This window comes from Emys orbicularis, chromosome 5 (genome assembly GCF_028017835.1).
Source record: "Emys orbicularis isolate rEmyOrb1 chromosome 5, rEmyOrb1.hap1, whole genome shotgun sequence".
Classification (NCBI taxonomy): domain Eukaryota; kingdom Metazoa; phylum Chordata; order Testudines; family Emydidae; genus Emys; species Emys orbicularis.
In genome coordinates, this window is record NC_088687.1 from 34468922 (window position 1) to 34496708 (window position 27787).

Sequence of the window (27787 nt, forward strand, 5' to 3'; positions counted from 1 at the left end):
ATAAAAGGTGCCTCAGCTCCTGATCCCCTTCTCCTTCAGCAAAGCAGAGAGAGAGCTGGCTGCACAGAGAGGGAAGGGGACAGCGTGTACGACTCACAAGCAGCAGCTCTCCTGGTGTAGCATCCTTTTATAGTTTAAGCAGCATAACCACATGTGGTGTTGCTCAAGCCTGCTCTGATCCCTCTCTCACTTCCACTAAGCTGTTCTCATTTTGTTGATCAACTTTTTTGGGGGGTGGGGAGTGGGAGGGGAAGTGGGGGAGACTTTCATATTGCTGGGACAAGGGAGGACATTCAAGATGACTTCTATACCTGCATCCAGCTGGAGTGCAAATGAGAGCAGCAGCTGGAACACGAGCTTTTCTGGGTCAGGAGGCAACTGGGGGCAGCCTCTGGGAGCTCAGGCTGGTAACATCTCCTCCCCTTTAGCACCCGCAACAGCTAACTTCTCCAACCAATTTGTGCAGCCCTCCTGGCGCATTGCCCTGTGGTCTCTGGCTTATGGCGGGGTGGTGGCCGTGGCCGTCCTTGGGAACCTGATTGTCATCTGGATCATCTTGGCTCACAAGCGTATGAGGACAGTGACTAATTATTTCCTGGTGAATCTGGCCTTCTCGGATGCCTCCATGGCTGCTTTCAACACCCTCATCAACTTCATCTATGCCCTGCACAACGAGTGGTACTTTGGGGAGGCTTACTGCCGCTTCCACAACTTCTTCCCCATCACTGCAGTCTTTGCCAGCATCTACTCCATGACAGCGATTGCCGTGGACAGGTGAGAGAAGGGAGGGGACAGGTGGAGATGATGGGGTGGAGACAGAATCTCTCTGCTGAAAAATCCCTGAGGGAGAAAGCCAAATAGGTGAGGGGGCTGAGTGATGAACACTGCACCTAAAGTGCTCTGTGTGGAAATTCTGCTGCAGTCCTTGTGTCTGTCAGACAGATCAGCACGGACACTCCACTGTGCCTTTTCAAGATCCCTCCCTAATGCTCATTTTAACTCTTTTTTCCCCCCTCCTCTGTCTGATTTACCTCTCAGTCTCTCTCTCCCCTCATCTTTTATTCCCTCTCCCTTAGTCTTGCTTTCACATTCTTTTCCTGTGTGAGGACTTCAGCAGCTGTCTGTGCTCCCATCCTTTCAGTAATGATTGTACTATGCCAGCGCCTGCTCTGGGTGTGCTCTTTACCCAGGGAGATGCTCCATTCATACGGTCCATGCCATTGTGCTACACCCTGCTGCTGGAGAGTCTATACTAATGATGTGATTAGAGGAAGCATTTCAAATTTCCTTCTTTATTTCTGCAGCTGGCAGTCACTGAGGAGGACACATCCCAGAGAAGCATCTGCCTCTTCTTTGCTTCCTCAGCAGAGGGAAAGCAACCTCAGACCTTGTCAGTAACTCCCCTAGCAGGAAGCTTCTTTCAGCTTTGCCCCTCCTGATCTTAGCTAATGAAATGATTTACATTGTCATTTGTGTATAGCAGTAGGGGTGGCTACAGGAGGTATTATGTTTTTAATCAAGTGTATGATTTCCCTCTCAATAATCAGAGCAAGGAAGCCTGTGATCCTGAGAGAAAATAGAACAGGGACAAAACTTCATCCTGGTGTTCTTGATGCTAATGGGATGGGATTGATACAGAGGTTCCTATTGACGAGAGAGATGACACCATCAAATCTCTCGCAAAAATGTTTCACTAGATTGTTCCCTGACTCATGCAAGATCAGTCTGTGGCTCTCCCTTAGGAAGCGCTCCCTTCTTCCTGATCACTGTCACATACACTGTATTGAAAGGGAGACTCGGCACTTCCTTCATGAGCCTAAGCAATTTAGTTTACATTCAGAAAAACTGGTAGCTTAAGATTGCAGATCTGCAGCAATAGGTAGTGTAGTTATTTCTAAGACTCTTTACTTCGTGTTTGTTATTGCAGTGCATTTATAACTTTTTAAATGCAAGAGAGTACATAAGCTATTGAAATCATGTTGTGTAGGTTTGCTCACTTAACTTGCTAGAAAATATGAAACTTTGGGGTGACAATTTTTTTCAAAGGTTCAATCATATGAAGCTTTAAAAACAAGTGCAAAGATAGCAGCAGCATTCCTACAGAGCAGAAGGTCAGAATACTTCTTTGTGAGTTCTACTAAATTGTAAATCTGAAGGCTGAATTCTCAGCCACAAGAACTCATGCTAGATACAGCTGACAGAAGAGTGGTTCTAAGCCACCTTTCCACTTCCTCTGCTCCTGGGGCCAGTGAGAGCCATTCTACCAGCCCCAAATTGTAAGAGCACACTGTGCTCTGACTTCACTCCTGCTATCAACTCACTGTACCTCACCTCCAACACACACCCCTCTGCTGAAGGGGACGTAGAGTAGATGGAATAAAGCCAGGTATGCCATCCTTATGACAGCTGAGGATTCCCCAACTGCCAATTTAGGGATAATTTAATGTCCTCGGTGCTCCAAAGAGTCTTTAGTGGGTACTGAGGATCTTGCCCTAAGATTGTATTCATATCTATCCAGATGCCTTGTCTGCATTTTTTGGTGAGAAAATAAAAATGGGATATTGCATTACACCAAATATTGCTAATTATTCTAGGAGATTGGAACCAAAGATGAAGTTGTCCTGTGTTACAAAGTCCTCAAGGAAGAGAGATTGGTGTATTTCTAGAATGAGTGAAAAACCACCTGCCCTGCTCCACACTGCCTAAAACTTAACTTAAGTGCTTGGCTTGGTTTTAACAGGTTGAAAGGCACACAAGTGTTTGAAATTCATTAGGTGCCATTCTTCCCTCTGACTTATTTCTGAGAACAAGTGATTGGGCTCAGAGATCAGAACAGGGGCTGTCACCAGAAGACATCTCCCTCCCCCACAGGCACCTGCACCCAGAAAAAACACACACACATACACAATCTACGCTTGGTGTGTGTGTGTGGGGGGGGTGCAATCAACTGTGAAACGAGTCCTTTTCTTGCCAGAGTATAAACAAATATTCAGCTCTCTGCAGGGTTTATCAAAAGCCTTTTAAGACAAAAATCTCCCCTTCTGAGGCTCAAGCAGGAGAGCAGCAGCCGCTACTGCCTTCTTTTATACCTAAACAGCTGGGCCAGACACCCAAATGCACATGCTCTGTATCTTTTAACCCTTCCCCACCTGCTTCTACAGCACATCCCTGCAGACTCATAAGGAAACAGTTTAGCTGGGAATCCCAAGGAGGATCCCAGGCCCAACCCCTCATGGGACCCAGCTAGGTAGCACATCCATCACAGGACATTGTTCTCAAAGAGGTCACTTCCTGGAGAAGAAATATAATGTTGGGTTCCTGCTTGCTTTCATGAAAGATCTCATGCCTTCTGCCAGAGCCAGGATGTTGCTTCTGGTATCCTGGTCAAGTTTTAACTCCAGCAATTAAATTCTGTCAATCTAAATACCTCCAACATTATCAATTGGATATGTTATATTCTTCACTTCCTGTCTTAGGCTAGGTCTACACTACCCGCCTGAATCGGCGGGTAGAAATCGACCTCTCGGGGATCGATTTATCGCGTCCCGTCGGGACACGACAATCGATCCCCGAATCGACGCTCTTACTCCACCAGCGAAGGTGGGAGTAAGCGCCGTCGACCGGAAGCCGCAGAGGTCGATTTTGCCACCGTCCCTACAGCGGGGTAAGTCGGCTGCGATATGTTGAATTCAGCTACGCTATTCGCGTAGCTGAATTTGCGTATCTTAAATCGACCCCCCCCTGTAGTGAAGACGTAGCCTTAATCTGATGTGTAAGTTCTGTTAAACAGTTGTCACATTCCACATCGGACACATATGCATTTCAGCAGTGGGTTAAGTGATCCGTTTTTCATGCCTACCTCACAGAGGTGCTACATGTCTTAGTTCATTACTGTCTGTTATATACTTGATTTCCCCACATGAAAGGCACTATAGAAATGCAAAGGTTACTTTACAGCTATTTTATCTATAAATCACTTCCATGTAGTGTGCCAGGGCACTTAGGAAACAGCACTGAAATAAAATACAATATAATTAGCATGTCAAGAAAACAATGTTAAGAAAAAATATTTAAGAACCATATGCCAAAGCATCAAATTTAAAACACCAGGGGGGAATGCTACACAAGGACTGACATTAAACAAATAGCTTCTTTTGCAGAGATGTATATGTCCCATATGACTAGAAGCTATTAAAATCAAGGTTCTGAGACTCAAAAATGCATACCTGTAACTGAGTTTTATTGATTGTGTGTATTAGTATTCACACAGTACAGGTTATTCTTCACTGACCCAGGTGTCATTAACTATCAGGAAGGGCATTGATCAAAGTCTCAAGTGATGTGGATTTCCTTCAGTACTTCTAGGACTCTCTGTTGCGTGACTAAGTCAAGTTCTTGGATGGATGTGCTTTATCAATTCTGTGTTCAGTATGAAGTCACTGGAACCCACACAGGCCATCCCAAACTAAGGCGATCTCCTCTGTGAAGCTGATAGAGGTGCTGGGTTCAGAAGTTGAGGATGAAGATATTTTGGGTCAATGAAATTATTCACAGTCCAAATCAGTTCAATGTGTAAATTTAGCAGCCTCTAACAGAGGAGAAGTAAAACATCTAGTTTTCTCCCACAGCCATCATCTAGGCTTGTAAGAAGGCCGTGTTTTGAAGTCTGGCTTTATTTGATGTTTCCCACTACCAATTTTCATTTCTACTTGCCCTCTTTCAGATTGGTGAGGAAAAACTCTGAGGTTCCAAGGGTAAAGCAGTAAGGGGATGCTTTGGTACCAGACCCAGTGAATGATCATAATAATTCTACCCTTCACCCCTTTCCACCAGCTACGCTGATCTCAGCATAGAGGAGAGGGTGGTGTGGTCATGCTGGAAGAATTGGGTAGTTTAATACTTGTTTTCTCTATACCCATTTCCAGTCTAGAAAAATCAGGCTTACCCTATGAACTACTCTGTGTTTAGGCCTTGAAATTAACTTTGATAATACTGGTGAAAATGGGTAGGTTTTGGAGCATTGCATCACAGGCATTGTCAGCATGGATGTTGAAGACTCCCAGGATAAAAAGCTTTGGGTATTTTATGTGCATAATGAAAGGTAGCATCTCAGTTTTCATTTATTTCTTTTCATGGATATTTATACTATTAACGCACACGGGGGAAAAAAAATCACTACAACTAATGTACTGTTAACATTTCCATAATAATTCTCTCACCTTTTCCAAGGTTCATAAACACATTATTATGAAAGGAGTCACCAGATAGCAATGTTACACATATCTTAGAAGTCTGTTTTCCTAGTATGCAAAGAAGTTTTTGCTCCTTGAAGAAATGCCATATTGCTATTAGCTTTTTATATGCAGTAGTTCTTGAAGGAAGCAGTGGCTGATAGAGTTTGCTCTCTGGATTTGGAGAAGCTTTCCAGGAACCAAGTGCTGGAGTGTAGGCTAAGATTTCTGAAGAGTGATTTGCTTGTGTGCTATTTGTGATGCCTCTGTTCCAGGATGTGTGTATAGGATATAGCCAGACTCTGCATCACTCATTTTCTCCTTCACTCGAAAGCCAACCTGCAAGGCCCCCGAATTTGCTACTACTCAGCAGAGGGGCAACACTGGCATCAGAAGCAGTACTGGTATTGGAAAGAGAGGTGTGTATATATAACAACTGATTTTTCCCCACCTTATTCATATTTCTGATAAAGCAAAACAAGACCGCCAGAGAAATAAATGCACAACGTTTGACATAAGTATCTTAACATACATTCTGGATTTCCTAGTCTGGAGATTCATGTTTCTACTTTGTATTTAAACTTGTACCATTGTGCCTACATTATGAAGAGGTTCACACACCACAAGAGCCCTTCCTCATGGGCAGGCGTGGCATAGCAGCTCTCTGCCCATATGGCATTCCCTGCGGACAGTTGCTCCATTACTGCAGTGGTCTCTCTCCCCAAAACTCAGCCCTTCAGCCCAGGCATGATTTAATACACCCCTTTTCGGGTTACAAAATCCAATAGGACAACAGTCCAAAGGCCATTTCCAGATAGCGTTCAATCCCAGCTCAAGGGTTGATTCCACTATATCAGTAGCTAGGAGAGGAGCCTAGCCCATCTGCTACTCTGGGTTCTAACCTAAGGAACCTATAACTAGCAATCAAGGTCCTCAGTACTCATCCCTAGGCTCCTTCCTGCCAACCCTCCCTATCTCCTTTTGCTCCAGGAGCTTACTCTTCTCCCCATGGTTATTTCACCCCCTCCTAGCTTCTTACCAGACTGCTTACTCCAGGATAGCCACTCAGGCCTTATGCTCCCCCTAGACTTCCTTCTTGTCACTGAGTCACCCTCCTCCCAGGAAGTGACTAGAGCCTCCTTCCATTGCAGCCCCCTTTGTTTTTCAGTTTCCTGGTTTTATACTATTGTCCCACCCCTTTCCCCAGCTGGGCTTCATTCTCAATTAACTCTGGCCCTCCTTCTCTCAGTTGAGGCAGGATAACCTAATTGGCCTCTCAGAGCTGGTGTGGGGTGCACATCCCCTCACTCTAGGACTATACTATTTTATGTGAAAGCAGGCAATTATGACTAGAGCTGTGTGAAATACTTGTACTGAGCCTCAAACTAGCCAGAGCCTGTAACTACAAAAGTTAGAAGCCAGTGAACCTCCCTCCCTGAATTACACTCCATTGCTACCATTCCCTCCTACAACCCTCATAACGTATTTCATTGGACCTTTAGATGGCTTAGGGCTTAATCAAAACAAAAAACAAAAACAATGGGAATCTTTTGGCTGATTTCAAAAGGTTTAGCTCAGGCCATTCAGGAGGCATTATAGGGCTTGTTGGGGAGTAGTAAGGGGTCCCTTTGGCACAAGGGTTCAGTCTAGGGTAGGAAGGGGCATTTTGTCAGAGCTTCAAATGAGCCTGCAAGGGTGATTTGTCTCCAACCCACAAGAACCAAACTGCAGGGTTCAGTAGTTGCCAGGAACCTCTTTGCAAAGCAAAACATGTAAAGATTCCACTGCCCTAATTACTACTCCTTTCTTAAACAAAGAGGAAATAATTAATCCAATACATTTTCTACAATATAAAATTACTGTTTTAAACAGAAAGAAAGTGACTAATGTGTTCTACCACTGAGCTACTCCATTCATTTTAACAAAAGAAACTCTTAAAAGGGCAGCTCTGTGCTCATGTCTTGTGTTCTTGTATTCTACTCAATATTTTCTTTTTCCTCTGTTGCTTCACCCTTCCCTTGCTGAGCAAATGTATCTAACACTCTATTTGAACATATTAATGTTCCATACATCACTGCTTTTGCTTGTGAACTAATTACATAGTGTTAGAGCTCTTTGTTTGCTCCATGTAAATAGTCTATGCTTGACGTTTCTCTTGGAAACTGAAAAGCTTGTTTCTTTCCAATAAATCCACACTCCTTTCATAATCAGGCCCTCTTTTAGACAAAACTGCTATTGCCTTCATTAGAGAGACAAGGTGTGTGAGGTAATATCTTCTATTGGATCAACTTCTGTTGGTGAGAGAGACAAGCTTTCGAGCCACGCAGAGCACTTCCTGACAGTATGATGGCATCCCAACAGGCCTGGTTTCTGAAAAATCTTCCTCCTAAACAGTGCTTCCAAGAGTACTGGTTGCTTTGGGGGGGAAAACACACAAAAAATCCTTGATTTCATAGTTTTTTATACTTTAAGATTAATCATCTTGATGGAAGTGAATACATGATTGATTTTATATGGAAGTTTGGTTCAATATATTTCTTTCTATGTGCAATAACTTGGACCCTCATTTCTTTTGCTAAAAAATACTGATATCTTAATTTTCATATCGTGGCCAGCGTGGCTAATACATCACATCCTGAAATGAGTCATTGACTCTAACAGTATCATAGAAATCAATGGACTAATCCTGGAGCTGCAGATGCTAAAATCTTCTCAGGCTCCAGACCTAAAAGTAGCTACATACCTACTTCAACAAATTACCCTGCTGAAATTGGAATTCTTCATATCAGGAATATTTTGCATATGGTGAGGTGTGATCTCCACAGATAGCAGTAATGTGTAAACGGTCTCTCAATTCCTTGTTTTTATTTTCCTTATTGATAACATTGGATTCATACCATAGGCCCAACATGTCACATGGCTAGCCCATTGCCACATTAGCATTTTCAAAGCATTCATTTCATGATTCACCTTTGTTTGATCTTAAGTCTAATCATAGCATATTACACACACATATATTTCCATGTTTTACTAACCATCTTTATTTTTCATTTCATCTGCTTTGAAAAGTTCAGACCCAAAATGGAATCTACTCAACATAGTTATTTATTCTGAAACATACCAACCCTCCAAAACAACATTTGTAGCATAGAGGGTTTTTTTCAGGAAGGCAATCTGCTAACAAATCTGGGATGCAAATTCTCTTTGTGATTGTTGGCAATGCCTTGCCCCATTCCTCCCACTACATGTGCATATGATTACCCTTTCTGTCATGTCTGCCTGTTTGATTTATTCCTTTGAGGAGCTAAAAAACTCTGTACTTTGACATCTGTATTCAGAGAATATCTGAGTATCCAGATAGTTAATTTCTTCAGCTAGGTCAAAGTTAGGTCACTTGCTTTGAATATCACTTTAATATATTATTCTCCTAGGATTTTATCACAGCAACAAAAATATTCACTTAATAAAAATGTACTTGTGTAGTGCCATTCCACCTGAATATCTCTAGCCACTTCACAAATATGCACAGTTTATGGATTAGGCCTCCCAGCGTCCCAGTGAGATCAATTAGCGTTTCCCCCCCATTTCACAGATGGGGACAGTAAAGCATAGAGAAGTCAAGGATTTCTTTTTCAAACATGTCCTCTACTTTTGACTGTGCCAGTTTTTGAGTGCCCTATCTGAGACAAATAGGACTTGATTTTCAGCACTGCTGACTATCTACATCACCAATTGACTTCATGGCCTATTGTTGTCTTACGTTATGTCTACACTAGCACTTTTGTCGGTAAAACTTCTGTCGGTCAGGGTTTTGAAAAAAATACATAGGTGACACCAGCAGCAGTGTGGACAGCACTATGTTGGCAGGAGATGCTCTCCTGCCAACATAGCTATGGCCGCTCATTGCGGGTGGTTTAATTATTCCAATGGGAGAGCTATCTCCCATCGGCATAGAGCAGTTACACAGGAGACTTTACAGCGGCACAGCCGCATCAGTACAGTTGTGCCACTGTACAGTCTGTAGTGTAGACATAGCCTATGAGTTTGAATACTCGAATGTAGCGACGTCCACAATTAGCAGACATTTTTGAAACTGAGGCCTAAATGAACTGGCCAAGGTCACATAGGAAGTATGTGGCCTTGCAATATTCCCTCTAATTTTTTCCATCCATGCGGAATGAATTTCGTTATGTGCACCAATAGCGAGGTAATGTGTGGCTGTGTGCCACCAGTAGAAACAAAATACCTAGATAGAATTTTTCTTTTCAAGTTACCATAGGGATAATTACTCCAGCCAGGACAGGTTAGGCATTTTATAATTCACTACTGAAAGGGTATGTCTACACTACGGGATTAATCCGAATTTACAGAATTCGAATTTTGGAAACAGATTGTTTAAAGTCGAATGTATGCGGCCACACTAAGCACAATAATTCGGCGGTGTGCGCCCATGTACCGGGGCTAGCGTCGATTTCTGGAGCGTTGCACTGTGGGTAGTTATCCCATAGCTATCCCATAGTTCCCGCAGTCTCCCCCGCCCATTGGAATTCTGGGTGGAGATCCCAGTGCCTGATGGGGCAAAAAACATTGTCGCAGGTGGTTCTGGGTACAGCCTCACCCCTCCCTCCATGAAAGCAATGGCAGACAACCATTTCGCGCCTTTTTTCCTGGGTGAACACTGCAGACTCCATACCATGGCAAGCATGTAGCCTGCTCAGCTCAAGACAGCAGTCATGAACATTGTAAACACCTCGCGCGTTCTCGTGCAGTTTATGCTGAACCAGGACCAGAAAAATGAGGCGAGGAGGAGGCGGCGACGGCAGCGCAGCGACAAGCGTGATGAGGACATAGACACAGAATTCTCTCAAACCGCGGGCCCCGGTGCTTTGGAGATCATGTTGTTAATGGGGCAGGTTCTATCCGTGGAACGCCGATTCTGGGCCCGGGAAACAAGCACAGACTGGTGGGACCGCATAGTGTTGCAGGTGTGGGACGATTCCCAGTGGCTGCGAAACTTTCGCATGCATAAGGGCACTTTCATGGAACTTTGTGACTTGCTTTCCCCTGCCCTGAAGCGCCAGAATACCAGGATGAGAGCAGCCCTCACAGTTGAGAAGCGAGTGGCGATAGCCCTGTGGAAGCTTGCAACGCCAGACAGCTACCGGTCAGTCGGGAATCAATTTGGAGTGGGCAAATCTACTGTGGGGGCTGCTGTGATGCAAGTAGCCAAAGCAATCACTGAGCTGCTGCTACGAAAGCTAGTGACTCTGGGAAATGTGCAAGTCATAGTGGATGGCTTTGCTGCAATGGGATTCCCTAACTGTGGTGGGGCGATAGATGGAACCCATATCCCTATCTTGGCACCGGAGCACCAGTACATAAACCGCAAGGGGTACTTTTCAATGGTGCTGCAAGCACTTGTGGATCACAAGGGACGTTTCACCAACATCAGCGTGGGCTGGCTGGGAAGGGTTCATGACGCTCGCGTCTTCAGGAACACTAATCTGTTTAAACGGCTGCAGCAAGGGACTTACTTCCCGGACCAGAAAATAACCGTTGGGGATGTTGAAATGCCAATAGTTATTCTTGGGGACCCAGCCTACCCCTTAATGCCATGGCTCATGAAGCCATACACAGGCAGCCTGGACAGGAGTCAGGAGCTGTTCAACTAGAGGCTGAGCAAGTGCAGAATGGTGGTAGAATGTGCATTTGGCTGTTTAAAAGGTCACTGGTGATTGTTACTGACTCGCTCAGACCTCAGCCAAACCAATATCCCCATTGTTATTGCTGCTTGCTGTGTGCTCCACAATCTCTGTGAAAGTAAGGGGGAGACCTTTATGGCGGGGTGGGAGGCTGAGGCAAATCGCCTGGCTGCTGATTACGTGCAGCCAGACACCAGGGCAATTAGAAGAGCACACCAGGAAGCGCTGCGCATCAGAGAAGCTTTGAAAACCAGTTTCATGACTGGCCAGGCTACAGTGTGAAATTTCTGTTTGTTTCTCCTTCATGAAAACCCGCCCCCTTTATTGACTCATTCTCTGTAAGGAACCCACCCTCCCCCTTCCCCCAGCTTGCTTTCAAAGGAAATAAAGTCACTATCATTTAAAAATAATTTATTCTTTATTAATTGATTATAAAAAGAGGGAGAGAACCCGGGTGGGGTTTGGGAGGAGGATCGGCGGGAAGGAAAAGGCCACTAAAAAAAGGTTAAAAAAATGACAGCCTTTTGCTTGGGCTGTCCACTGGGGTGGAATGGGAGGGTGTACGGAGCCTCCCCTCCCCCCCCCCCCCCGCGTTCTTACACGTCTGGGTGAGGAGGCTATGGAACATGGTGAGGGGGGAGGGGAGTTATACAGGGGCTGTAGTGGCACTCTGTTATCCTGCTGCCGTTCCTGAAGCTCCACCAGACGCCGGAGCATGTCTGTTTGCTCACGCAGCAGCCCCAGCGTTGCATCCTGCCTCCTCTGATCTTCCTGCCGCCACCTCTCATCTCGAGCGTCCCTCCTCTCCTCACGTTGGTCCCTCCTGTCCTCACATTGGTCCCTCCTGTCCTCACGTTCACTGGCATCTTTCCTATACTTTGAAACCGTGTCCTTCCACTCATTCAGATGAGCTCTTTCACTGCGGGTGGATTCCATGATTTCCGCGAACATCTCATCTCGCGTCTTCTTTTTCTGACGCCTTATCTGAGATAGCCTTCGGGACGGAGGAGGGAGGCTTGAAAAATTTGCAGCTGCTGGAGGGAGGGAAAAAAGGGACAGAAGTGTTTAAAAAGATACATTTTACAGAACAATGCTTATACTCTTTCACGATGACCAACACTATTCACATTACATAGCACATGTGATTTCTGTGCAAGGTCGCATTTTGCCTCTTAATATTGAGTGCCTGTGGCTTTGCTGCTAGAGATCACAGACGCAGGTCCGGGCAACAGAATTCGGCTTGCATGCGGCCATGGTAAGCCATTGTCTTTCAGCTTCTGCGCCCTCCTTTCCCACATACCAAGCAAAGCCCATTGAGTGCTGCGGTTTTCCTGTTAACCTTCAGCAGCAGAAAACAAACTAACCCCCCCCCCCATCCAATTCTCTGGATGATCGCTTTATCCCTCCACCCCACCATGAATTCTCTGGGATGATCGCTTTATCCCTCCCCCCACCGCGTGGCTGGTATCAGGGAAGATCCTTGCTAGCCAAACGCGAAAAGCTCAGGGCCAATTCCCCGCCCCCCCTGCACTTGGCTAACTGCAGGGAAGGATTTCTTTTCAGCCACAGGCAAACAGCCCAGTAGGAACGGCCACCTCTGTCCCCTTAATTAAATTCCCGTATTTCAACCAGGTTACCATGAGCGATATCACTCTCCTGAGGATTACACAGTGAGATAAAGAACGGATGTTGCTTGAATGCCAGCAAACACTGGGACCATACGCTGCCAGGCTTTGTCATGCAATGATACCAGATTACTTGCTACTAGCATGGCGTGGTCAAGTGTCCTACCATGGAGGACAGAATAAGGCTGCACTGCCCAGAAACCTTGTGGCAAGGCTTTTGGAGTACCTCCAGGAGAGCTTCATGGAGATGTCCCTGGAGGATTTCCGCTCCATCCCCAGACACGTTAACAGACTTTTCCAGTAGCTGTACTGGCCGCGAATGCATCCCAAGTCCTCAGGGCAAAGTAATGATTAAAAAACGCTTGCTTTTAAAACAAGTTTTATATTTTAAAAGGTAAACTCACCTGAGATCCCTTCCATGGGGTCATGGTCTTGGATACTGGCTTGGGAGGGTTGGGAGGGTACTTCAGTCAGGCTGAGAAAAAGATCCTGGCTGTTGGGGAGAACAGAGTGCTGTGTGCTCTCTGCAAGCTCGTCCTCCTCCTCCTCCTCCTCTTCCCCGTCCGCAGAATCCTCAGGTGTAGCTGATGAGACTATCCCCGCCTCGGAATCCACGGTCAGAGGTGGGGTAGTGGTGGCGGCCCCCCCTAGAACTGCATGCAGCTCGGCATAGAAGCGGCATGTCCGCGGCTCTGACCCGGAGCGACCGTTTGCCTCCTTTGTTTTTTGATAGGCTTGTCTGAGCTCCTTGGCTTTCATGCGGCACTGATCTGAGTCCCTATTGTGGCCTCTCTCCATCATGCCCTTGGAGATTTTTTCAAAAGTTTTGGCATTTTGTCTTTTTGAACAAAGTTCTGCTAGCCCTGAATCCTCTCCCCATATAGCGATCAGATCCAGTACCTCCCGTACGGTCCATGCTGGTGCTCTTTTTTGATTATCGGCCTGCATGGTTACCTGTGCTGATGAGCTATCTGTGGTCACCTGTGCTCTCCACGCTGGGCAAACAGGAAATAAAATTCAAATGTTCGCGGGGCTTTTCCTGTCTACCTGGCCAGTGCATCCAAGTTCAGATTGCTGTCCAGAGTGGTCACAATGGTGCACTCTGGGATAACTCCCGGAGCCAATACCATCGAATTGCGGCCACACTAAGCCTAATTCGAAATGACAATATCGATTTTGGCGCTACTCCACTCGTCGGGGTGGAGTACATAAATCGATTTTAAGAGCCCTTTATTTCAAAATAAATGGCTTCGTTGTGTGGACGGGTGCAGGGTTAATTCGATTTAACGCTGCTAAATCTGAATTAAAGTCATCGTGTAGACCAGGCCAAAGAATTAAATTTAAGCATAAAAGAAAAAGAAAATGCATAGACTAGTCAGAAAAAACTAAAATAACAGCACTTGGAAAGAATAGTATTACAGAGAATATATGTACATTGCAGGAAGTGCCAAGAAGTAACAGCACCACCACCACATATGTTGGGAGGTGAGTGTGAAAGAGACAGTGTGTGTGTCAGAGACAATGGGTTTGGGGGTGAGACAGAGACAGTGTGTGTGTGGGTGTGTGTCAAAGACAGACAGTGTATGTGTGTGTGAGAGAGACACAGAGACAAAACGTGTGTGTATATGTGTGTGAGAGACAGTGTGTATGTGTGAGAGACAGAGGGTATGTCTACACTACGGGATTAATCCGAATTTACAGAATTCGAATTTTGGAAACAGATTGTTTAAAGTCGAATGTATGCAACCACACTAAGCACAGTAATTCGGCGGTGTGCGTCCATGTACCGGGGCTAGCGTCGATTTCTGGAGCGTTGCACTGTGGGTAGCTATCCCATAGCTATCCCATAGTTCCCGCAGTCTCCTCCGCCCATTGGAATTCTGGGTTGAGATCCCAATGCCTGATGGGGCCAAAAACATTGTCGCGGGTGGTTCTGGGTATATCCTCCCCCCTCTCCAGGAAGCAACGGCAGACAACCGTTTCGCGCCTTTTTCCTGGGTGAATAGTGCAGACGCCATACCACGGCAAGCATGGAGCCCGCTCAGCTCAAGACAGCAGTCATGAACATTGTAAATACCTCGCGCCTTATCGTGCAGTTTATGCTGAACAAGAACCTGGAAAACCAGGCGGCGAGGAGCAGGCTACGGCAGCGCGGCAGCGAGAGTGATGAGGATATAGACATGGAATTCTATCGAACCGCGGGACCCGGTGCTTTGGAGATCATGCTGTTAATGGGGCAGGTTATAGCCGTGGAACGCCGATTCTGGGCCCGGGAAACAAGCACAGACTGGTGGGACCGCATAGTGTTGCAGGTGTGGGACGATTCCCAGTGGCTGCGAAACTTTCGCATGCGTAAGGGCACTTTCTTGGAACTTTGTGACTTGCTTTCCCCTGCCCTGAAGCGCCAGAATACCAAGATGAGAGCAGCCCTCACAGTTGAGAAGCGAGTGGCAATAGCCCTGTGGAAGCTTGCAATGCCAGACAGCTACCGGTCAGTCGGGAATCAATTTGGAGTGGGCAAATCTACTGTGGGGGCTGCTGTGATGCAAGTAGCCAAAACAATCACTGAGGTGCTGCTACGAAAGCTAGTGACTCTGGGAGATGTGCAGGTCATAGTGGATGGCTTTGCTGCAATGGGATTCCCTAACTGTGGTGGGGCGATAGATGGAACCCACATCCCTATCTTGGCACCGGAGCACCAGGGTACCCAGTACATAAACTGCAAGGGGTACTTTTCAATGGTGCTGCAAGCACTTGTGGATCACAAGGGACGTTTCACCAACATCAACGTGGGCTGGCCGGGAAGGGTTCATGATGCTCGCGTCTTCAGGAACACTACTCTGTTTAAAGGGCTGCAGCAAGGGACTTACTTCCCGGACCAGAAAATAACCGTTGGGGATGTTGAAATGCCAATAGTTATTCTTGGGGACCCAGCCTACCCCTTAATGCCATGGCTCATGAAGCCATACACAGGCAGCCTGGACAGGAGTCAGGAGCTGTTTAACTACAGGCTGAGCAAGTGCAGAATGGTGGTAGAATGTGCATTTGGCCGTTTAAAAGGTCGCTGGCGATCGCTACTGACTCGCTCTGACCTCAGCCAAAGAAATCTCCCCATTGTTATTGCTGCTTGCTGTGTGCTCCACAATCTCTGTGAAAGTAAGGGGGAGACCTTTATGGCAGGGTGGGAGGCTGAGGCAAATCGCCTGGCTGCTGATTACGCGCAGCCAGACACCAGGGCGATTAGAAGAGCACACCAGGAAGCGCTGTGCATCAGAGAAGCTTTGAAAACCAGTTTCATGACCGGCCAGGCTACAGTGTGAAATTTCTGTTTGTTTCTCCTTCATGAAAGCCCGCCCCCTTTATTGACTCATTCATTCTCTGTAAGGAACCCACCCTCCCCGTTCCCCCAGCTTTCTTTCAAAGGAAATAAAGTCACTATCGTTTAAAAATCATGTATTCTTTATTAAGTGATTATAAACATAGGGAGAGAACCAACAAGGTAATCTGGGTGAGGTTTGGGAGGAGGCCACTGAACAAATTCAATATAATGACAGCCTTTTGGTTGGGCTGTCCACTGGGGTGGAGTGGGAGGGTGCACGGAGCCTCCCCCCCCCCCCCGCGTTCTTACACGTCTGGGTGAGGAGGATATGGGACATGGTGAGGGGGGAGGGAGGTTATACAGTGGCTGCAGCGGCACTCTGTCATCCTGGTGCCATTCCTGAAGCTCCACCAGACGCCGGAGCATGTCCGTTTGCTCACGCAGCAGCCCCAGCGTTGCAGCCTGCCACCTCTCATCTCGAGCGTCCCTCATGACCTCACGTTAACTGGCATCTTTCCTAAATTTAGATACAGTGTCCTTCCACTCATTCAAATGAGCTCTTTCATTGCGGGTGCATTCCATTATTTCCGTGAACATGTCGTCTCGCGTCCTCTTTCTACGCCACCTTATCTGAGATAGCCTTCGGGATGGAGGAGGGAGGCTTGAAAAATTTGCAGCTGCTGGAGGGAGGGTTGAAAAAAAGGAGAGAAGTTTTTAAAATGATACATTTTACAGAACAATGCTTATACTCTTTCATGGTGAAAAACACTATTCACATTACATAGCACATGTGATTTTAGTACAAGGTCGCATTTTCCATCTTAATATTGAGTGCCTGTGGCTTTGGTGTTAGAGATCACAGACGCAGGTCCGGGCAACAGAATTCAGCTTGCAGGCAGCCATGGTAAGCCATTGTCTTTTAGCTTCTGCGCCCTCCTTTCCCACATACCAAGCAAAGCCTGTTGACTGCTGCGGTTTTCCTGTTAACCTTCAGCAGCAGAAAACAAACTACCCCCCCATCCAATTCTCTGGGATGATCGCTTTATCCCTCCCCCCACCGCGTGGCAGGTATCAGGGAAGATCCCTGCAGAAACCAAACTAACCCCCCCGCTTCCCCTCCCGCCATGAATTCTCTGGGATGATCGCTGTACCCCTCCCCCCACCGCGTGGCTGGTAACAGGGAAGATCCCTGCTAGCCAAACGCGAAAAGCTCAGGGCCAATTCCTCCCCCCCCTGCGCTTGGCTAACTGCAGGGAAGGATTTCTTTTCAGCCACAGGCAAACAGCCCAGTAGGAACAGCCACCTCTGTCCCCTTAATTAAATTCCCGTATTTCAACCAGGTTACCATGAGCGATATCACTCTCCTGAGGATTACACAGCAAGATAAAGAACGGATGTTGCTTGAATGCCAGCAAACACCGGGACCATACGCTGCCAGGCTTTGTCAGGCAATGATACCAGATTACTTGCTGCAAGCATGGCGTGGTCAAGTGTCCTACCATGGAGGACAGAATAAGGCTGCACTGCCCAGAAACCTTGTGGCAAGGCTTTTGGAGTACCTCCAGGAGAGCTTCATGGAGATGTCCCTGGAGGATTTCCGCTCCATCCCCAGACACGTTAACAGACTTTTCCAGTAGCTGTACTGGCCGCGAATGCATCCCAAGTCCTCAGGGCAAAGTAATCATTAAAAAACGCTTGCTTTTAAAACAAGTTTTATATTTTAAAAGGTAAACTCACCTGAGGTCCCTTCCATGGGGTCATGGTCTTGGATACTGGCTTGGGAGGGTTGGGAGGGTACTTCAGTCAGGCTGAGAAAAAGATCCTGGCTGTTGGGGAGAACGGAGTGCTGGGTGCTCTCTGCAAGCTCGTCCTCCTCCTCCTCCTCCTCTTCCCCGTCCGCAGAATCCTCAGGTGTAGCTGATGAGACTATCCCCGCCTCGGAATCCACGGTCAGAGGTGGGGTAGTGGTGGCGGCCCCCCCTAGAACTGCATGCAGCTCGGCGTAGAAGCGGCATGTCCGCGGCTCTGACCCGGAGCGACCGTTTGCCTCCTTTGTTTTTTGATAGGCTTGTCTGAGCTCCTTGACTTTCACGTGGCACTGATCTGAGTCCCTATTGTGGCCTCTCTCCATCATGCCCTTGGAGATTTTTTCAAAAGTTTTGGCATTTCGTCTTTTCGAACGAAGTTCTGCTAGCACTGATCTCCCCATATAGCGATCAGATCCAGTACCTCCCGTACGGTCCATGCAGGTGCTCTTTTTCGATTATCGGCCTGCATGGTTACCTGTGCTGATGAGCTGAACTATCTGTGGTCACCTGTGCTCTCCATGCTGGGCAAACAGGAAATGTCTACCTGGCCAGTGCATGCGAGTTCAGATTGCTGTCCAGAGCGGTCACAATGGTGCACTCTGGGTCAGCTCCCGGAGGCCAATACCATCGAATTGCGGCCACACTAACCCTAATTCGAAATGACAAAATCGATTTTGGCGCTACTCCGCTCGTCGGGGTGGAGTACAGAAATCGATTTTAAGAGCCCTTTATTTCGAAATAAATGGCTCCGTTGTGTGGACGGGTGCAGGGTTAATTCGATTTAACGCTGCTAAATCCGAATTAAAGTCATAGTGTAGACCAGGCCAGAGAAACAGAGTGTGTGTGTGTGTGTGTGTGTGTGTGTGTGTGTGTGTGTGTGTGTGTGTGTGTGTGAGAGAGAGAGAGAGAGAGAGAGAGAGAGAGAGAGATTGTGTGTGTGTTGGCTTCTGGAGAAGTCTCTGAGAGACCATGCACTGTCTCTTTAAGGCACTCACACCAGAAGGCTCAGACCACAGCAGCTCTCCTGCTCCTGAGCCCTGGCCCCCTTCCCCCGCTCTGCAGAGATGGGGTACACCCTGACATCAGCACCCCCCCTACCCCTCCCACTCTGCAAAGCAAGCAGGAGGGTCCCGGGAGCAGCGGCCAGGGGCTCCAAGGTAGAGAGCAGGAGCAATGCAGCTGCAGAGCAGCAGTGGGAGGGGCACCTAAACACACGCCGCGGTGTGCCCCTCTGCTAATTAAGTGTGCGGCACTTGATTCACTCCTGGGCGGCCACACAACCACACAGCTTAGAAAAGAACACAGTGTGGCAGTGTCAGAAATAAAACATGGGGCTCATGGATCCCATTTTTCTGGTTTAGATAAAAAGACTCTCTTTCTTCTCTTTCCCAAGGCCTCTACACTCAGCTCCTCACTTTTTTCATTCTTCACTTTCCTACTTCATCCTCTGAATACATTGCACCAGATTGTTAGCTAGTATAACTTGGAATAACTTTACTGAAGCCAATTTACAACAGCTGAGGATCTAGCTGCCTTAGCTATTCAGCTCTCAGAATCATTTTCCTGTTAATTGTTCTACTTTTAGCTCCTGGTTTAGATTACTTGTGTTCTACTCTTAGATCTTATCATTTACAATTTAACACTCATAATTTCTGAAGATCTATCAAATTAAAAACTCCATTAGCCTTCACCAACAAAATTTAGATAATTTGTTGGTAGATAATTAGGTTGTTTTTTGTCCTCAAAGTCTTCACTTGCTTTTGAAAGAGGATATAATTTACAGGTAGAATGGTTTAGTATCATTAATATATTAGATCTTGCATAACTGGAAAATATAATTTCTTTTTTTATAAGCCAAGACTACATTCTAATCTTGACCCTGCAGGGGTGAGGTGCTGATGAACACCTATAGCTATCAAATTTTTCACAATTGTATATAATTTAAATAAGATTTAAGTGGATTCAATATTTAAGGTTCTGGCCCAACTTCCAATGATGCCTTGGAATTATTAATATTTGAAATTATTAGTATGGAAACCACCAAACACTAATTTAACCATAAATTATTTATTAAATCCAAAGGCCAAATGGTACTTATACAATTGCTCTAAGATGCCTAATAAGCAATTGACTACATCCAAACAGTAACAAAACATTTATAAGCATTTGACAAAGATACTTACCAACGGGTTAAACCCAGGGGTGCTTAGACCCATATTGGTCAGCTCCAGTGTGGTCAGGAAGGTATTAGCAATGAACCCTTTAAGAATTTCCTTTTTATACCTTTTAATAAACAAGTGATGTAATTGCCAATTACCAACATTAGCTAAAAAGCAACTTGAGACAGTTCACCCTTATTTCCAGTCTTAATCCAGATAAGATTTAAAACCTGATTTCTTCCAAGGCCTTTTCTGCCGTCCTTCTTGCTGCCAACAATTTTTCCATTGCACCCGGGTTCACATAGGATTTAACACTGGTGTGTGGGTTGGGAAGGTCTATGATGGCTCATTTTAAGACAGATTCTCTTTGTTTTATTTAAAACCATCTGCAGTTCTTCCTCTCAGTCAGAGGCCTTCCTTTTAGAAACTTCCTCTTATCTCATTAGTTATTCTTTTAACCAGACAGCCACCCTACTTCATTTCTTCTGGCCTTATAACTTATTATTTTCAAGGCCTTTCTTCTATTTGCTAATCAGGGCCTTTCTTCACAACACATATATTTCCTTAACCAAAGTTAAAATAACCCTAATTCTTTAATTTCATAATTATCCTACAGGTTGGGATGTAAATTACACAACGTTGTAATTCTGTTCCCAATAAAATTATTCACAACTGCATGAGATTTGCATTTATGTGATGGGGCTGGAAATAAAAGATAGGATATAATAATTTTGCTGAAATAAGCTATTTATACTAGAAAATTGCCAGAGTAGCAAATTTTTATTGAATCCAGGTTCAGATTTTGACTGCCCCCAAAGTTTAGGGGGTGATACTTTTATGCCCATCTCAAGCATACATACATAATGAAACACAAAATATATATAGTGGAATCAGGATGGTCAGAAGAAGAATGAGCTCTCCTCAGCCCTTCCAGAGCTGGGAAAGCTGATTCTACCAGACTCTTTCAACACCACCCTGCTGGGTAGTGTTCCTATTTTAAAAGGAATCTCTTTAATCTGAGGAATTAAATTAAGGCTAAGTAAATACATTACCAAGGACATATTGCAAATCAGAATAGCCTGGAATGAAAGATAAGATCACAAAGGAAACTGCAGCTCTTTAGTGAGGAAAATTGACACTTTTTCATAACTAGCTTCAATTTTCCCTCATCTTTGAGAACTGAGGGTGAGAGAAAGATCACCTTTAGTATCAGAGAGGAAATCTGCTTTATCTGCCAAGGTCTCTGAAAATCAGATTTTCAATCCAATATCAATTTTGCCTAAGATTGCATTATAAAGACTTTTTTGAACTTCTCTGCAATGATTGTCTGAGAAGCAAGGACAGTGTTCTTTGCTTCTACCATAGCATCTGCAAAGCCTCGATCAATTGATTTGTTTGAAGAGGTGAATAGCCTGATTATTCCAACCTTCCTTCATGGTGGGGACTGCGGAAATTTCTAGAAACTTTATAAACACAACCCAGAAACTGAAGCCAGGGGTGGATGGGGTGAACTGCAGCTGCCTGTTTATTAAGTGATGTGTTTAAAACGGGCTTAGGATCAGCCTCTTTTAGACACTGTCTTACTCTCCTTGCCACATTACATTAGCTGTAACCCACAGAGGTACTCCAGCTGGAGCCCCCTCAGAACAAAAGAAAGAGCTGCCCATAGAATGTTCCATGAGGGGCCCTCAACTTAAATATTAGCTATCCCACTTGGTCCAGAATAGCCAGGATTTAGTGATCTTCAGGGCAGGCCCATCTATTTACTCAGGCATTTGGGGAAGGAGAGACATGATAGGGGCTGGTGTGTGTGTGTGTAAGGAAGGAGAATATTATTGGGCTTTTTACTTTCTTTGTTTATTTTTGATTTGGGGGTGGGGAGTAGCTGCTGGCTTTACTTTTGATTGTATTTTTAAATTGGACAAAGAGACCAAGGGCCTGATCCAAATCCCACTGAAGCAGTGGAAGAACTCCTGTTGACTCCAGTGGGGAGTAGCCTCACAATATGGGGCCAGATTTTCAGCTGATTTAAATGGAAGCGCCGCACTTACGTTAATGGAGCTGTGCCTACGTACATCAGCTGATGATCTGACCCACTGTTTTTAGGTGAAATATTGGGGAAAAAAACACTCCTCTAATGTGTTTCTAACACATCAATTTCATACGTTACAAACCTACAATAAAATGCCTTATAACTTTTATGAGTTACATTAAGTAGATTAAATGTTTATATTAGAGAGCTCCTTAGTGCCACTCACATGTGCTCAAATACAACTCTAAACAAGGGCTGCTATAAAAAACTGACACTGTGACTCATTTTCACAGACAAAGAACCAGGTTGCCTTGTGACTGTAACTGGTTAGTATACTGTTTGGGCAACTACTTCTGGACAGAATATGCAATTGAGAAATTAAAGGAGCCAATGATGAGTTTCTGTAAAAAAGTAAATCATGGACAAAATTCATCCCTTGTGTAACTCCACTCAAGTCAGTGAAGATACACAGAGAAAAATTTAACCCAGAGTCTTTGGCCTGGGGTTGGAAAATTCAGAATCCATGTTACCAGGGTCCCACCTGCCCAAAGCTGCAACTGTAACTTCTCTTACATCAGGTGGTCTCTAGTGTGGTGGGGGCTCAATGGAAATGTTCACATAGTTTAAAACAGCATTATCCTTTCTTCTAATTTACCATTGGTGATAAAGGAAGATGGCCCTGCCCAGTTTCTGGCCTCTTCCTTCGCTGTGACAAACATCCCTACCATGTGTCCAGGGGGTCTGTGCATAGAGGAGAACTCACACACCAATCTAGAAGGCATTTGGCCCATATGAACTGACAAATTGTAAGTGAGCATCCATATAATTAGGAACGTTTTCACTTCACCTACAAGTTATTGTTCATTTAGGATGGGATTTTCAAAGGCATCAAAAGGAATGACCAAATCCCACTGACTTTCAATGGGAGTTGGGGATCTAACTTAGGGCTGGTTGGGAGAAGACCTGCACCATGGAAAAAAAATCTATTTTTTCTAATTATATAAAATTAAATTAAAAAATCCAGAACATATTCACTTTTCAGTTGCCAAGAAGTGTAAAATATTCAGTTTTTGGTTTATGATAAACCCTCCCACCCCAAAACCCCAAATTTTTAAACCAAAACAAATGTATTCACAAATTTCTGATTTTGTCAAAAAGTCATTTTCGAAAAAAAAAGTTTCAACTGAAAATTTTTGACCGGCTCTAACCTAGCAAGTGTTTTTGAAAATCCCACCCACAAAATCCAACCTTACTGATTTCTTTGTCCCATCCACAAAAAAAGTCGCTCATTTCAAAACCTCACAAATGCCCATTTTCGCTTAAAGATCTGTACTTAGCCTGTACTTCTCCCATTGCATCCAAGTACTGAACATATGGCGCTTCTTGCATGTTGATTTAGTACCAAAGCAATATGTCAGACATGTGGTACTAGTTATGATGCCGTCATTTTAAATCTCAGTCCCTGAACTCTGAAGTTATACATTGATTTTATGGGTTGAAATCAGACCCGTCAAGCTATTTAAACATATGGTGTTGAAACTTCAGTTGTTATAACAGATTATCACTTAATCCCTTTAAAAGGTATTAGTCATTAGAAATTCTGAAACAAGCAGTTTTGCATATAGAAGAGAGCTTTTCATTTTTAATAGACTCCATGTTGATATCTATCGCTGCCTGAATTCTACTCCTGACAAACCATTTGAGGCATGTATGTGCAAAGAACCCTTGCCAGCTGTTGCTGCCTCCTGCCAAACTCACCTCCAGAAGCTTTCCTGTAGTATTACTTTGCATGAAATTGGGAGCTACATTCTAGAGCATCACCTATTTCATATGGACACTTTGTCCTTTTATTTCACAGTGTGGAGATCTGAGGTCCAGGGAAGTGTCTATGGACCAGAGCTATGTGCACATACCTAAAAATCTTCAGACATATAGAGGTGCTAGAGCAGGGGTGGGCAAACTTTTTGGCTCAAGGGCCACATCTGGGTATGGAAATTGTATGGCGGGCCATGAATGCTCACAAAATTGGGGGTTGGCATTGTGGGAGGGGGTGAGGGTTCCGGCTGGGGGTACAGGCTCTGGGGTGGGGCTGGGGATGAGGGGTTGGGGGTGCAGAAAGATACTCCAGGCTGGGACTGAAGGGTTCAGAGGGTGGGAGGGGGGGTCAGGGCTGGGGCAGGGGTGCAGGTTCCAGGCGGCGCTTATCTCAAGCAGCTCCCGGAAGCAGCGGCATGTCCCCTGCTCCGGCTCCTACACAGAGGCGCAGCCAGGTGGCTCTACGCTCTGTAGGCGCCGCCCCCGCAGCTCCCATTGGCCGTGGTTCCCAGTCAATGGGAGCTGTGAGGGCAGCACTTGGGGTGGGGGCAGCGTGCGGAGCCCCTTGGCTGCCCCATGTGTAGGTACCAGAGAGGGGACATGCCGCTGCTTCCGGGAGCCACGCGGAGCCACAGCAAGGCCCCGACCCCGCTCCCTGGCAGGAGCTTGAGGGCTGGATTAAAATGTCTGGGGGGGTGGATTCGGCCCCCGGGATGTAGTTTGCCCACCCCTGTGCTAGAGGTTATGGATGGTTGCAGAAGTAATGTGGTATGCAGGTACCATGAAGATATGCATTCGTGTTCATCACCTGTATAGCCACTGCATCTGCTGGATCTGGAAGATATTGGGTCAGGGTGGTGCAGGACATGATGACATGGTCTAAGCATTGCTACCATTGGCAGGGGGAGCTTGAGAAATAGGCGATGGCTGTGGAGGAGCAGGTCAGGGCCATAAAAGATGTGATGCAGAGTTCCTCTTTCCAAAGTTGCAGAACCATCATGGTTCCGTTGCACAGAGAACACACCACTTGCACTAGTGTGCATCAGGGACAGTACATTTTATATAACAACCAGGGAGGTTTGAGCAGGAGCAAGAAAAAAAAGCAAGGTGTGGCTAGTAGGTCTGCAACTATACAAATCTGTTGGCCAAGACCCCTGTGTAGGGTGAATGTGGAGGTTGCAACAGCTCCAATGCTCCACAGCCTACCAACAAGGTGGAGAAGGAAGGATTCTTTCCTGTCCACCCTGGCATTAGTGCTCTGTGCCACTTATTTGAACTTGGTATGTGGAAATAGGATTTGACCCTATTATAGCATTCTTTCAGGAAGACAGGGATATATCCCTGGGACCTGTTCCTGCTCCACTGACAAAATAGCACTGCCTATTGTTGCTTTAGACCAGCGGTTCTCAAATTGTGGGTTGGGAACCCCAAAGTGGGTCGCGACCCTGTTTTAATGGCATTACCAGGGCTGCCGTTAGACTTGCTGGGGCCCGGGGCTGAAGCCCGAGCCCAAGGCCCACCACCCAGGGCCAAAGCTGAAGCCCAAGGGCCTGGGTGGCAGGGCTCAGGTTACAGGCCCCTTGCCTGGGTCTGAAGCCCTTGGGCTTTGGCCCTCCTGCCCGTGGCAGTGGGGCTCAGGCTTCGCGCCCCAGTGGAGCTCGGGCGGGCTCAGTTTTCGGTCCCCCCTCCTGAGTTCATGTAGTAATTTTTGTTGTCTGAAGGGGGTCGCAGTGCAATGAAGTTTGAGAACCCTGCTTTAAACAATGCAAAATGTATGTCTAAAGCAGCTGAAGAAAAATTAAATTGGGAGCCTAGGTCCCCTCTAGGTTTTGGAAGTAGCAAATGTTGTCACTGTTCAAAAAATTGTAAAAACACACTTTTTGTTTATTTTAAGCCAAATGTTATATGCTGTTTCTCCCATCTGCCCATGGGAAGTCAAAGTTTATGTATAGAAAGAATAGCCATATACAAAACTTTTGCAACAATAAATGTGGATGGGGGTAGGAATCAAATTTTAGTTACCTTTCATCATAATTGTATTCATATATGAGTACATCGAAGCAGTACTGTGACTTCCATTATATCCTTTATTCAAATATGTTGTATGCAGAGGGGTTGTGGGGCTGGGACACTGTAGTCAGAGATATTTTGTTGTTAAACTGTAAGAAATATGATAGTGGACTTATCTCTTCTGGGATTTTGCAAGAAGACATTTTATTTTCGAGTCTTCTAAAGTGATATTTCCAAAGAGATGGATGGGAAAGCTGCTGTCTCCCAAACATGCTATTTTCAAGATACAGTTTATGGGTAATTAATTTTATTTGCCCCTAGTGTAACACAATGTACAGAAATATGTAATTGCCTTGATCTCTACACTGATGAAACTAAACAACACAGTTGCTTTGCACTAACTGATGGAATTAATGCTAATAATATTGTGCTAGCCCAGGTCACTGCATGCCAGAGACAGACATTGGTATAAAATGTTGTGGGGGGTTATGGTTTTTTTCCCCTGATTTGCTAATTAGATCAGAGAGCTCAGATGAAAACCAGCTTCTCCCTGTCTGTGTAGCAATTTTATTGTGAGTCTCATGATATTTGGTGTTTTTCTTATAGCCCCTGTCTTGTGATTATATGAGTATCTCAGGTTTCATATAAAATTAAATTTCTAGCCCTAACAGTTGCAGAGAAAAACAAATATGTGAAAACAAATATCAAAAGGCAAAAAACACAAAAGAACATTAAAATGTATGTTTTTTGTTGTAAAAATCTCATGATTTTGGGGGGTGGGAAATAGTGTTCTCTCTCTGACAGCAAGTGGAATAAGCTTCTGCTGATCTTTCCCCTCACATGGTATTTGGGTCAGCCAATCTAAGACACAGGAGAAAGATTGTGTGTCTTACTCTATGTGAGCTTTGTGAACTCAGAATGCGCCTGCAAACAGATTCATTGATAACTAGATAGATAGTTTGGGCACAAACAACATTCTTTGTTATCTTCTTTGTTTTGCATTGAACAAGACTGTTTTTATATCTACTTTATCACATGTTGCCAGGAAAGTGAGGCTGTCCCACCACTCTTTCCAGATATATAGACAATGTTTACAATAGTCCCTCCCCTCAAATTTCCCTATCTGAAGCAGGAAATATCTGACAAGTTCAAACCAAATGCTGACCTAAGAAATTCAAATCTGACAGTGTGTCTCAAATTTCATTTTCTCAGTGACTTCACTTACAGTATAATGGTAACAATTACGAGGCTTATTTTGGATTTTCCAAATATTTCACTCCAGGTTGATACATTTCTGTCTTCTTGGAACAAGGATGCAGAATCATGGGGCTTTTCTTCCTGAATACTTTTTTTCCGGTTCAGTTATGTCCATGTGCTTCTCAAGGATCTGCCAGCCAGAACCTGACACTATGCCACTTTCTGACCATGCACATGTGTGTGATATTTTTGCCTAAAGAAAAGAATATGATTTCAAATATGAACATTTCCAGTCCTCCTCCTGAAGAAGTAAAGTAACCCCCACACACTCCGTGTTTATCTCCTGGTCTATGGTAGATGTTTTCTATTAAACTTGCTTCCACTTTTGGACAGAGATTGAGCCAATTGGTGTCAAAAGTTTGGGTCCTAAATCCACGTTTAAGCACCAAAAGAGAAGTAGCCTATATTTCAAAGGTGCTGACCACCTACAGCTGGCATGGATCTCAGTGGGATTTGTGGGTACTCTGGTATAGCAGTAGAGTTCCTGGTCTTCCACAGTTACCAGAGAGGACCAAGATATGGTGCATCAGGGAGTTTAAACATAGGGTAGGTCTATACTTACCTCCAGGTCCGGCGGTAAGCAATCGATCTTCTGGGATCGATTTATCGCGTCTTGTCTAGACGCGATAAATCGATCCCGGAAGTGCTCGCCGTCGACGCCGGTACTCCAGCTCGGCAAGAGGAGTACGCGGCATCGACGGGGGAGCCTGCCTACCGCGTCTGGACCCGTGGTAAGTTCGAACTAAGGTACTTCGATTTCAGCTACGTGAATAACGTAGCTGAAGTTGTGTACCTTAGTTCGAAGTGGGGGGTTAGTGTGGACCAGGCA

The 27787-nt window shown here is 45.4% G+C and overlaps 1 protein-coding gene across 1 annotated transcript in view; it reads left to right on the forward strand.

Annotated features, from left to right (window-relative positions):
* The first annotated feature begins 298 nt into the window (after positions 1–298).
* The window catches only part of TACR3 (tachykinin receptor 3), a 70164-nt gene continuing 42675 nt past the window's right edge, over positions 299–27787 (forward strand). Inside the window, exon 1 of the mRNA XM_065405295.1 lies at positions 299–774. Coding sequence (XP_065261367.1) covers positions 299–774 — 476 coding nt within the window. The remainder of the gene's footprint in view (positions 775–27787) is intronic.